The following is a 13,263-nucleotide window of genomic DNA, read 5'->3' as shown; positions in this document are numbered from 1 at the left end:
ATGGTAATAAAAATAATAGACTATAATTTATATATATATATATATATATATATATACACACACATAGTAATTTTAGATTTTTGCTATGTTAGAAGAATAAAATAATAATTTTGTATTTTTAGTCAATATTATTCCATCTTTTCTGCTTGATACGTATTTTTTTTTTCATTCTCTTCGAAAATTCTCATTTCCTTGCCTAACATTCGTCTGATCTGTCCCTTCAACCAAATCAAAACGAACAAATTCATTATATCTCACTTAAATGTGGGATTTGACAGTAAGATTTACACAAACATATCATTTTTCCAGTAAAAAATGAACATTTTTAAGATAAACCTTCAAGAAAAACATAAATGATGGTAATTTTCAAAATTTACCCTCTTTATTGACAAATTCGCCCCCGAGCTTGGACTTAAAAAGTCCAAGCTTAATGAGCCTGTAACCCAATCTAGGCCAAGCCAAAGAGCATGAAAAAGCTCGATTAAGTCTGATTGGGTCCTTTTTCAACCCCACCGGACATTTTTTTCGCTCACAGGGCCGTTCCTGTGGGAGGGCGGGCCAGACGTACGCCCAGGACCCAAATTGTTTTAGTATATAGTAATAGTAAATAAAAATACACAATCTTTTTAGTATATAATAAGACCCAAAATGAATTTTATATTATATCAAGGGTCTAAACATGTAGTAATTAATTGCATTGAAAAAAAATATGTAAAAATTTAATTGGTTGTTCATTTTCTAATGTTGCTTATTGTTTCTGTAAATTAATTTTTGTAGTATCAAAGTCCAAAACTACTTTTCTAAAAAACCTTGATATTTACCATCATTTATCTCGTCTTTTTTATTATTCCATCCACATAAATTCTATTTTTGTATTAGAATATAATAAATTTCTTGTTATTAGCTAAGAAAACTTCTACTTTTGGAAGAAAAAAAAATTATCAACCATATGAGACGGTTCAACTTGTATTTATATTTAAGATTTCAAAATTACCTTTGTTTTTTCCATACATTATTGACTACTTATTACCTAATATTGAGTGCATTAATTTTAAGTGATTTTCTATCTCTAAAATAAGAATAAGATATCGAGTTATAACCAAAAAGACGTTTAATTTTAAGATTTTGATGATTCTAAAACAGTTTGTTTTAACCTTAAAAGTTTAAAACAGTAATGAAAAACATTAATCTGAGTTGAGATGGAAACTCAACGGATTTATATCAATTTAAATAGAGTGTTACCCCGAATAGTCAACATTGTGACCCCCAAATGATGTCAATCTATATATGAAAAGTATATTATAGAAGGTTTTTTTATAGTGAAATGGGTCGACGATGTTATGTATGGTAGATAATATTAATTTAGGGGTTGTTTGTTTACCTATTAATCGGTAAGAGGTGAATCTTGTTTGGCAAGAAAAAAGTATGTCTCTTAATGGTTCCAAAACCCTCTTAATGATTTTGTATCATGAATCTCCCTTAACCATTAAGAGCCATAATTTCATTATACACAATTACCAAACAATTATATTTCATGTTGCACTATATAACCTCTCAATCATTCTGCACCAAACCATTCAGCAATTGCCAAACAGCCCCTTAGAAATAATTATTGATTGTTTTTATCGTATAGGAATATTTGAAAAGAACGATTTTATATGCCTTGAATTCAATGTTATCCATGATGTAAAAAGGATATCGAGGGCCCAATTTTTACATCTCACCAAGGACCTATAAAATGTCAGCAACGGACCTGTTAGCAACGGACCTGTTAGCAACGGACCTATTCGCTCATTCAAGACTGAAATCTCAAATTTGATGCAATATATGTGTGCATAAAGTCTTCAAATGATTCAATCTTGATGAACTTTTACATCTATCACAACAGTATGATTATGTCTATAAAAAAAACCAAACGAACCCAGTAAATCCCACGATAGTACAGACTGGGGAAGATAAAATGTATGCAAACCGTTCATCTACCTGAATTAGATCTGATTCCTACAATCATATACAATTAATATGTGCTCTAGGACCCTAATAACTGAATGGAATCTATAAGAACTAGCATGTTGTGTGAACATTAGGTGTGCTTTTGGTTATCATATGCTTCTACAACATAATTGACACAATATATATATATATATATATATATATATGAGAAGGAAGGAAACTACCCTTTTCTCGTCACGCGTCTGCCGATATCGACGTCCATGAGCCGTGATGAAGGTTGGGGTGTTGAGGATGACAAGCCGATGGACTCAGGAATGTCGAGATCAACTCTCGTGGATGGACCAGCAATCGCTCGCTTGATATCAACTTCATTTAGTCTTCGGACTTGGAATTTTGATTTCTCAATCTGCTCATGAAATGTATCAGTTGAAAGCTACTATTCCCTCCATTCAATAAAAACCGCATAAGATGTTGTATCACACGGGTACACAACTAGTTAAACTATATGGGCAATAAGATGTTGTGGTTTTTCGTGGAACGGAGGGAGCAAAAGAATAGAAAACGGAAAAAGGAACTTAATGGATCGAATAAACTTACGAGCTCAAGATGATGAGTTGATGCATACGCATTAGCAAGTCGTTTTTGCAGATCGTCCACCTTTTTCTTCTCGTATTCACGATTCTCCATTTCACTCCCCTTTTCACCTACTTGCTCATACAATGCTGCATCAAAAATGTGGTTCGATTTAGCTGGCCAGATATACGTTACCATTTTGAAGATCTTTGTTTCATCCAACAGATTCTCTCAACAGATTCTCTATTTTGGAGATTACATCATTAACTATATTATTTCTCTCTCATAAACATTTCTTTTCAAGGTTAACTATCAGTGAAATATAATAAAAAACCATTTCTCTTCCATGGTAATCATTTTTGGAGAGAGATCCAAATTTGGAGAAAGCTACACTCTCTCTCTCCTATTTTCTCCATTTTTGAGAATCTGTTGGAGCAAAAAATTGCCCAAAATCCCTAATTTCTCCATTTTGGAGATTCTATTGGAGATGCTCTAACCTGCCTGATTGACTATGATTTTTCGTTCACAACACAAGGGTTTGTTTGGTAAGTGGACAGGACTGGACAGGCAAGAGTGAGGTAGGCAGGTGAAAGAATTGTGAAAATGTATCGTTTAGTAATTTACCAATTTTTTCATCTTTTATTTTTTTGTTCCACCTATTTTCGTTGGAAAAACAAGTGCTTACAAAGAAGTGCATTTTTTCCCACTCAGTCCCTTCGAGTTCCAATCTAAAGTCGCGCCATGGATGTGAAATTAAAAGGTTTTTGTTTTGTTTTGTTATGTCTTGTCCTGTCCCACATACCAAATGCACCCTAAAAGTATAAAAGTGAGCTCAAGTTCTAAACCTTCATCCAGACGAATGTGCCTAGTTCGCATTATCAAAACAAGCCGGTTGCTTTAACAATGATATTAGACATGAATTGCAGACAAAATTATGCATACAATATGAGAGTGTTGGGTCTTTTGTGGGCTAAATCTTCATCCAGACGAATGCGCCTAGTTCGCATCATCAATACAAGCCGATTGCTTTAACAACAATATTTGACATGAATTGCAAAAAGAATTATGCATACAATATGAGTGTCAGGTCTTCTGTGGGGTTGTTTAAAGAAATAACAAAATAAGGGGACTCCTATGGACCAGAATACATACCATCACTAGTTTGAAATCATTACTACCGGGCCACTGGCGAATAGGTATATTAGGTCAAAAAGTCACAAACTAGCAGTTAATATCATCCAAAAATGGAACTTGTTGCAACATTTTTGGGACAAATGGAGTAATGAAGGAACAAAAGTCATGTTGCTATTTCTTTTAACAACAGTTTTTAAATATGAACAAGAGACTATTCCATTTTCATTACAAACGATACACGGATGTAAGATGATGAGACTTGAATCAGAGGGGTTTTTTTATCCATAAATTCTTATCAGAAAAGGTCCCACTAGAAAACCTTATTTGCTATACTGCAATGGAAAATTTCAACTTCTTATCCCAAAATTGTAGGCTTTATTTGTCATTTGCACTTTTGCTAGAAGTTACTCTCTCCATTCCAAAATAAGTGTCCACATTTCCATTTCAGTTTGTCCCATAATAAGTGTCCACTTTCAAAAGTAAGTGTTTGCTTTCCAATTCTACCCTTAATTATGAGATGGAGAAATTCATTACTCCCTCTCTTATTAAGGGTACAATTTATTTAGAAAGTGTAATAATTATATATTTTTAAAAATGTGTGACTTTTTCCATTTTGGGTTTTTGATTTTGGGATGGAGGAAGTATCAAACAGGCACATGATGTAGCAACGGAGCAGTAGAGGGTACTGAAATGCCAGACATACCCGTAAGGTTTGATAGGACCCAAATCTGAGTTGGAATATCATAAAGCTTCTTTGCCAAAGTAAGGGAGGACCTCAAGATCTCTCTGGCTTGGACGGTATCATGAAGAGCTAGTGCTAGATTGCCAAGTACTGTCAGATACTGTGACACGAGTTGAAGATTCCCCAGAGTCGTGTGTGTTGTCTGCAAGCCACTTGCCAATCGAACCCTGCATCAGAGCTGTTCATGGTGAAAGACTGCAAAATATGTATAATTGCAAAATATCATAGCACAAACATGACAAGCCTGATGCCATGGATCATAAAAATATACTCCCTCCTTCCCAAAATAAATGTATACAACAAAAAAGGCGCACAATTTTAGAAATATGATTATTACACTTTAATTAACTAAATGACAATTTTACCCTCGATAATAGTTGGAGTAATGAATTTCTCCATCTCATAATTAAGGGTAGAATTGGAAAGTAGGCACTTACTTTAGAAAGTGGACACTTATTTGGAACAAACCAAAATAGAAATTTAGACACTTATTTTAGGACAGACTCGGGAAGCAAATGACCAATTTCATCCCTCATCCGTTCCAGATTCCTTTTGTGAAATTGGCCATGTTGTTAGCAACCAAGAAAGCTTTTTCAACATAGAAAAAGGTGGAGCTTACAATCTGACAGTGATGGGCAAAGATATACGATAAATGGATTCTATGGAAGATGAATTATTTTAAAGATGAACATAACATTGTATAAAGAAGTATCGTGTTATATGAAACACACATTATAACCATCATGAGAAACGGGATACGAGAAATAGCTAGTAGAGCCTCATGTGCAATATGCCTATGGAAGAAAACTCTAAAGAGGAACTAAAAAGGCTAGAACGACAGGGGGCAGAAAATGTGTATATGTTTTAGGTTATCTTAAACATAATGATACCGATTTCTCATAAGATCTCTAAGAAGCTACAATTAGATATTAGGATCAATAATCACATGGACAAAAATAACTGTGGCAAAAAAAATCGAACTCCTTATTCACGTGGCTCAACAATTTGCCTATATCCACCATTGGCACTGGGATTCTTATTATATTTTGTTAGTTCTTTAGTACATACAAAGAATGCTTGCACCATTTATAGTAAGATAGGAAAACTATTATTCCTACCTTAACCATCATTCAGTGTAAAACTCTGGTCAGGAACAATATCCAACATGAAATCCAAGATTCAGAACACCAAGAGACTTAAACACATAAGTGTTAAATAAACAAGGATACATACCGTGCTTCTTGTAGATTCTCCTGCCTCATCAATAGAAAACCATATGCAAAAAGAGCAGTTGTTTTCTCTCTTACTCCAACAAAAGAATCAATCGTTCTGTAAACTGGTCCAATTAACTCTAAAGCCTGCATTTACAAGAAGTTTCACATATAAAGCATGAAGAAAAGAGAGCAATGAGAGAAGATCAAGTTCACCTTTGCATAGGAATCTGGATCACCGATGCATATGTAAGACACAGCTGCATAAACCTCACAGATGGCTTGTGCTGATTTGCTCTCAGTTAGCTGCAGGTATATACAATCACATAACACTTAACTGAAGCTGGGGAATAATCTGCTCGAACCGGGAGACTAAATTCAACAGATAATATATAGTCCAAATAAACAACCAGAATTGACTTCCACTTGCTTCTGGTGTAGATGTTTTAAACAACCATGTTGCTTTATATTTTTGGTTCAGCTTCCAATTCCTGGTTTTGATATTAGTCATATTTCGATTAATTTAACAAAGTCTAATTCACTTTCAGAGTAAGATGATGAAACAAAGTTCAAAAATATATTCAATCATCCAGTAAAGTACCCCTCTGAATTAATGACATGATATGATCTTACTCACAGCTAAACAGAGAAATGGCAGGTCAAAAATGCATCTACATCTCCATAAGTCTATAATTGTTTGAAGCAGACATCATTAACAGGTACAAGGGTATTTTGAATTGAACATATAACTTTATCTCTAAGATGGTTGACATTATTAAAAAATTAAAACCAAATAAATCACACCCGGAAGTAGAGGGTCTGGGGGGTAAGCTACTAAGATGTACAGACCTTCCTCTACGACTCTACCTCAAAAGGTGGAGAGGTTTGTTTCCGAAAAAGACACCCAGCTTGCCAAAAAGATTTGGGAAGCTTAGCTAAACGCCACAATTTTGCAAAAAGAAGGCAGATATAAAAAGATGGTTGATATTATTCTGTCATGCAATTATTAGCTTGTGCAAACATCTTCATTTATTGCTAGTGTCCCTTCTTATCCCTATGGTATTGGCCGCCTTTATAAACTTTATAATATACTTTTCGACATTGGTTCCAGATTTTCCAAGAAAAGCAACATATGCTTAAACATTGATAGGTCAGGTTCCAGTGTATACATATACAGACTGTTGTACCTTTTGTTGCTTCTCTTATGTTCGTTTGCATAACCTTACAAATTGTTATGTCCATTCCAATCCATAACTGACTAGCAGAAGTTAAATGTGGGAGGACAGGCTCAATTTTGGGAAATTGTAACTGAAAAAGTTGATTTTTTTCACGATGAATAATTTTGATGAGCTAACAAATCAGAAAAGAAGATCAGGATGATCTTTTGGAAATCTTCAGCATGTCAGATAAACTAGTGTAAAGCTCTCAATCTCAGTATGTTCGACTTCAAGGCCCAGATCATCAAACCATTCCATGTCCGTTGAAAATTATTGGTGAGCACTTGATGAGCTTTGTGACATTTCAGTTAGCTAAGAATGCTTGACTGAGGGAAGTTAAAAACAGATGCTTTCCCAGATGATTCAGACCATTACTACTTCAACCATGTAAACTAGGTGATTACTTTGACGTGGAGCAATTAATTTCACAGGAACAGATGACACCAATTGAAGAGACCAACTAACAATCGGTCCACCTGTAGTGGCCAGGGAAAGCTATACTAGGCAGGTATAAACAAGAGATGCTGGCCATAAGGAAAAGCGGATAAACCTAGGCACAAGCTCACACTCAAAAGCAGCAAGCAAGCAAACAAGTCCAGACTCTTCACACAAATTTCTATGTATAATTAGATCTAGGCTTAGATTTAGGGAGGGCCTTGATACAAACGTAATTTTGTGTGACACAAGATCACATTCCAAAGTTTAATTTCACAATTCTACCACCAAATTCTGCTTGAAGTTGTAATCCTCTTTGGTTTCCAAGAAAAAAGTACCATTCCGACATACCTTTGCTGCCTCAACAAAATGAAAAGCAGCTTCACTATAGCAGGCGACACAATGAGCATATTGCCCTCTGAGCATCTCAATAAGGCTTTCACAAGCTTGCAAAATTGTGGGAAAACGGTTGAACCAATCCCTCATCTCTAATAATGCCTGCAAACATGAAAATATTGTTGTTTCAGTTTCATGGCGTGTCGTGCAGATTCTGATCTTCGCATCAGGTAGAACTCTAGATTTTAGAACCTGCTCATAGTTACAGAGTGGAAACAAAGTCCAACATGGCCTCAAAGATTTGCATAGCTGAGGCACAATTTGAAACGTCATATTTCAGAAGATGCATATCATGTCTACTTTGAGATATCCAGATAAACATTTTTGTTATAGAATGAAACCATACCAGACCAAAGTATTTACAAAAAATGGCTGCTTTCACTCTACTTCATGAACCAGTAAAAGTCATTAACATATTACAAAAAAAGGAAAACTCAGCCATGGGTGCATTTGAACCAAGCTGATCTCGAGTTTGCTTGGCTTAAGACTCTGCTTGCTAAAAGTATGTACGCTCATGCTCAGCTAGTGGCTTGCCAAGCCTGAATCCTAGCTCGGTTTCTGCTCACCAGAGGCTAGACCCTTGGTTCCAGTCGCATAGGGTCGGTTCCTATTGGTGCATATGGGCTCATATAAGCTCAAACCTTAGATCAGCTCATATTGGCTTGGCTTCTATAGGCTCCATAAGCTTAAGTATTCGCTTGGTTGATATGAGTTCATATAAAATTAAAACCCTTCAAATTATATTATAAAGAAACTTAAAGAAAAGTTGCCAAGAGACCAAAGCTAGCGGGCTAAATTGATATAAATTACATTGTGGCTCACATAGACTCTGTGGGCTAGGTTCATTTAAGCTTGTTGAGCTGTCAATCTCAGGCATACTCTCAAATAGGCAACGAGTCGGCTTGGCTCGAACTAGCCAAACACTTGGACATGTCCCTTTTACAAGCCGACTCGTCTTGTCTACACCTCCAATCTTAATGAACTTGATACGGGAATGAAGACTCAACCCTATTCTAATGAGAATTACTTTTAAGGTAGTTCTGGGAGCATGAAAGGTATTGGTATTAGAGCTCACTTGTCTTGATATTTTAGCAATTCACCATCATACTCCAGTTCCAAATCTTTCACTCTGTACAGACACATATATACCCAATAAACATGTATCACAAAACATACACAATGAAGAGAGGGAACATCATTGGATACAACCCTAAACTGTTTAGTAAGCAAAATGACATTGCCTAGGCACCATAAGCTAATCAATATAAAGTAAACCCTGCAACGTTGGAGGAAGACAACAAACCTCTTGCGCTTCAACAAATTCTGAACGAGTGAGTTCCATGGCTACTTTATTCTCAAGAAACTGCATCAAGATCATCAAGTATACTCCAGCCATCCAAATGGCAGAGTGCTGCAAATCCACTTCTGCTTTAAATTAAAAGGATATGTTAGTTTTAATGACTATTGATTTGAATTCAAATCACTGCAAAAAGGAATGGTATAAATAAGTGTCTCCTCGTACGGATCACTTTACAGTTTACATTAAGACTTATGAGCAGAAGGCTTACCTGTTGCACCATCAGCTATTCCATATTTCACCAGCTCCGCTGCATGTAACACGTAACTTACTCAGTTTCCGAAGCTGGTGATGCCAGAGAAAGATAATTTGCAAAATAGTCTATAAGATAGGACAAAGAAGGTCAACCAAGAAGTTTCTCATGCCAATGCCAAAGATAAAGAAAGAAAACTCTTTTATGTATTTGATACTTCATATATTCCAAATTGTGGTTCCTTATAAAAGAAATACGAGAAGATTATAGACACCCCTTTTTCTCAATGGATGTTACATATAAAGCATAAAATTAAACAGATAAGAGACATAGCATGAATATATCAATCTTAGGAACAGGCGACAACTATCCCATATTTATGAGGGATTAGTGGTAAGAGTTTCACTAGCATTGCTTACAACATAGAAGCATAAAAACCATATTCTTTAGGTAACAAGATATCAAGATCGGTTCCAAAGCAATTTCATCAGTTTTAGGCTTAACAAACATTCGAGAATTCACAGTGATGAAATGAGCAAGAAAGATCTACCTTGGATAGTATTTAGTCCAGATTGAATTCTCTTTCCACACTCCTTAAAGAGTCCCTTTGGGCGACCAAAAACAACAACCATAAGATCAACTAGCGAATATACAGCACTTTTTGGTAGCCACTCCCCATCAATAGGAGGAGGTGCCAACTCAAGCTTCTCGCCAAATTCTCGTTTCACATTACCAAAGTACGCAGGTTCCAAAGCTTCTTGGCCACCAATCGAACTTGGTCCAATAAAATTATTGATTTCTTCTTCAAGTATAATTCTTCTTGAACTGAGTGTAGCCCTATCTCTATGGGGTAGATCAGGTTGTGAAAGACCTTCATTTACTATATTGAGTTCTTTTGAGAGCTCTCGCACATGCTGCATCTTCTGTGAGTCAGTCTTCATGGCAGCATCTAATTTATCGACATGTTGACCAGCATTCTTGTAGTCACATATACGGAGTAGATAAAATATGTGGAGCAACTCATTGTAAAAGAATAAACCAAGGCATTGCTGTCTCTACAGTTCCACAAAAGTAGGAGTCATGATAGTGGAATAAATTTCAATTGCAAGGAAGATCTTTGAAAGAACATATGAACTTAGATATCAATACCCAATACAATTGTATGTATAGAGTTAACTAGCAATACAACCCAGCATACTAGCATAGTACCAAATACAAAATAATCTACAACGGACCAACAGTTAAGCACTTGAAAGTCTATTATGGAAAAGTTCTGTAGCATATAGCCGATCAAATACAAACTGCTTGGCCTTCCATGAAAGTGTGATACTGGCATACTTTACATGCTAAGAAAATGGTGATTTCATGGCAGTATTGTTACAATTTGGCACTTCATAGCACTCTTCAGAGTTCAGACAAACATAAACAGAAAGTAAATGTACATCCTCAATTAACTAAAAACCATATATATTTGAATTAAATAACAACAAATAACGAATTAGAAGCAATTAGTTTCAACTAATTTGGAACTTCATGTCAAGTTTATACTCGTCAGTGGACATCTTGCAGTAAGAGAAAAATAGACTTACTTTGTCATGATCAATGGATTCCCAAACACCATTGCATCTATTTACAGCACCTTCAACTAAGCTTCCGTCTTCCCACTGCATGAGGTGTACATGCAGAACTGAAGTTGCAAAAAACATCTGTCCACAAGCACAACAAACAGGATTGGATTGCATAAACAACACAAGAAATACAGCCATGCCATATATCACAATATCAATAGGTTAAAAGAACAAAGAGGCAACCACCTCTGCATTTTGGAACTTCATAATGGATGCAACTAATATGGTAGGGTTACAATGCAATCTCAAGCTATAAAAGACACAAGCATAATGCCAAATATCCTGAATTCATATTCACAATTTGAAATATGCACTTATTAATACACACAACCTGTAACTCTGGATAATACATCTCACTTGCACAAACATAACCATGCTCCAGAGCAGATATTGAACCCTGATAATCTCCTTCTATGATGAGAGCATTTGCAAGCTGTGAATTGAAGTTGCATGACCATAACTTCCCAGAAAACCTTCCAATAAACAACAATAGCAATAAGTGCAGATCCCAGTTGTAGAAATGACATGAAAGGATGCCAATTCAGCCTTTTTATCTGTAAATTATAATTTAACTGGCCCTTAACGTTCCAGAATGGGAGAATATTGAGTAACTTTTAGTTTGAGCTAACAAAGACAGGCATATTAAAGTCTATGTAAGGCGCCTCCGTTCCGATTCCTCCTAATAGGGTTGCCATTTGGTCCTTGACAAACAGATCCTGACTCCAAACACCCTATGGAACAATATAAGTCCAACGGGATTTGTCGGCCAACACCATTAACCATGCATTGACGGTAAAAGGTATACCCAGAAATTGACACGCAGAAGAACATGAACAAGAAACTGCAAGGTAAACGTAAAGTCTACAAAAGGAAACTTGCATACCCCTCCCCAAACGTAGCAGTAAGTTCTAATCCCTTGTTCAATAGCTGTTTTTGAGAAGAAACAGCTCCGACAACATGGTAACATTGGCTCAGTAAGCTATAAGCTCTGCACTTCAACTCAAAACATGAGGGGATCGACTTCAAGAGTAGTTGCTGTGAAAAAACAAGTACAACTCTATTTAGTTGACCATAATTTATATAGCTTAAGAACACTCGTATCTTTGCTGCCCAAAATACACCTCAACATGCTACAAAACGACCAAGTGGACCATAAATTATCACATAGCATCACCTATTGATCTAACAAATACCTCACCATACCCTTTTCCTAACTCAACCCTTGTCTAAATCCAATAAAAATGTTCAGTCACCAACTGTTATCAATTTAAGTGGACATAAGGGGATCAAATGGGCGCCATAGAAAGTTTTCTGTGTGCAAAAGCAGCCAAGTGCATAACAAAGGAGTTGCCCATTCCAACTTGATTACCTCAAACCACACTTCAATAAACCTCCATAGCTTCATAAAATTCCCAAATTTTCACAAATCACAACTAAAATGACTTCACAAAAGTGACAATCTAAACATAAACCAATGCACATTAAACGTAGGAAAGGGAAGGATTGACTAACGGAGCGTTCAAGGTGAGATTTCGCATGATTAACGTTATGAGAATGCTTGAGAAGCATAGTAGCGATTCTAAGACGTGTTTTGACTTCGATAACGGGAAGAAACGATACAGTGCTTTGACAAATGGCTTCAAGACACTTGACTGATTTCGCAATTTCGCCATTCTTCTCGTGCAAATCAGCCAATTCCCACAGTCCTTCAGCTACTCCATCCATTTTCTACTCCCTTTGAGTTTGAATTCTTACTTCAATTTCTAGATCCTTCTTCCCCCTTTGCTTTGCTTCATCGTTGTGTTGTGTCTCAAGGTTTCTGGTCAGAAGTCCAATGAAGTCAAGAGCTGATCAATTCATCGTTGACGATGAATTGATGCGTTTGTATCACCGCATCATAAGCCCATGGGCTATATATATTGCTATTTATTGGGCCTAAAAAACATATATAAATAAGAGCATTTCCACATATTTTAAAGGATTAAATACATAAAATAGCAACCTACTTTCATAAATTTTCTTATTATAATATTCTTTTTTTTTTCTTTATTACAGCAATATACTTTCAAATTATTTTTTATTAAGGCATTGTACTTTAAAAAATCTACTCATAATAGCAATGGGTAACCTGTTACCTTTTAAACCGGTTAACCCTTTGACTTTTTTGCTTGTATGGCTTTAATGAGGTGATGTGGATGACACATCATTTTGATGACTTAAGTAAAATTAAAATAAAAACATATTTCAAATTATTATTAGTGATTTTCATTTTTCATTGTTATAATCTAAATAAAACATTTAATTTTTTTTACCTTTTCTTATTAAGTTGCATGCAAATTAAATATTCTTAGAGTAAAATATTTATTGAATAAATATGAAACATTATTTTCGAGATATATTTTATTTGTAAAAAAAGTAATTTTT

The 13,263-nt window shown here is 35.5% G+C and overlaps 1 protein-coding gene across 4 annotated transcripts; it reads right to left on the bottom strand.

Annotated features, from left to right (window-relative positions):
- Positions 1 to 2,162: 2,162 nt before the first annotated feature.
- On the bottom strand, positions 2,163 to 12,725 carry LOC112513839 (sister chromatid cohesion protein SCC4). Of its 4 annotated transcripts, none has more exons than XM_025120209.1 (13): positions 12,352 to 12,725; positions 11,723 to 11,874; positions 11,171 to 11,312; positions 10,801 to 10,917; positions 9,762 to 10,266; positions 9,230 to 9,268; positions 8,965 to 9,089; positions 7,617 to 7,763; positions 5,830 to 5,919; positions 5,636 to 5,760; positions 4,364 to 4,569; positions 2,551 to 2,675; positions 2,163 to 2,359 (listed from the first exon to the last, which is right to left on the bottom strand). In XM_025120209.1, exons 1-13 carry the CDS (start codon positions 12,562 to 12,564, stop codon positions 2,174 to 2,176), a joined length of 2,172 nt encoding a protein of 723 aa, XP_024975977.1. In that variant the 5' UTR covers positions 12,565 to 12,725; the 3' UTR covers positions 2,163 to 2,173. The 4 variants fall into 4 exon arrangements, with proteins under 4 accessions (XP_024975977.1, XP_024975979.1, XP_024975980.1 ...); XM_025120211.1 differs by having other exon boundaries at positions 8,965 to 9,086; XM_025120212.1 differs by lacking the exon at positions 11,723 to 11,874 and having other exon boundaries at positions 12,352 to 12,696.
- Positions 12,726 to 13,263: the final 538 nt, after the last annotated feature.

This window comes from Cynara cardunculus (genome assembly GCF_001531365.2).
Source record: "Cynara cardunculus var. scolymus isolate 2C chromosome LG 5, CcrdV1, whole genome shotgun sequence".
Classification (NCBI taxonomy): Eukaryota; Viridiplantae; Streptophyta; class Magnoliopsida; order Asterales; family Asteraceae; genus Cynara; species Cynara cardunculus.
Note: the sequence above shows the minus strand (reverse complement) of the source record. Positions and strands in the feature narration are given on the sequence as shown.

Bases quoted from the DNA above. Each gene is read 5' to 3' on its own strand.
- LOC112513839 (XM_025120209.1), bottom strand. From the start codon at position 12,564: ATGGATGGAGTAGCTGAAGGACTGTGGGAATTGGCTGATTTGCACGAG. The intron at 10,267-10,800 runs GTAAGTCTATTT...GTGGAACTGTAG, and splicing joins AATCCATTGATCATGACAAA to AGACAGCAATGCCTTGGTTT. The intron at 2,676-4,363 runs GTATGTCTGGCA...TTTTTGATGCAG, and splicing joins GGTCCTATCAAACCTTACGG to CATTGTATGAGCAAGTAGGT.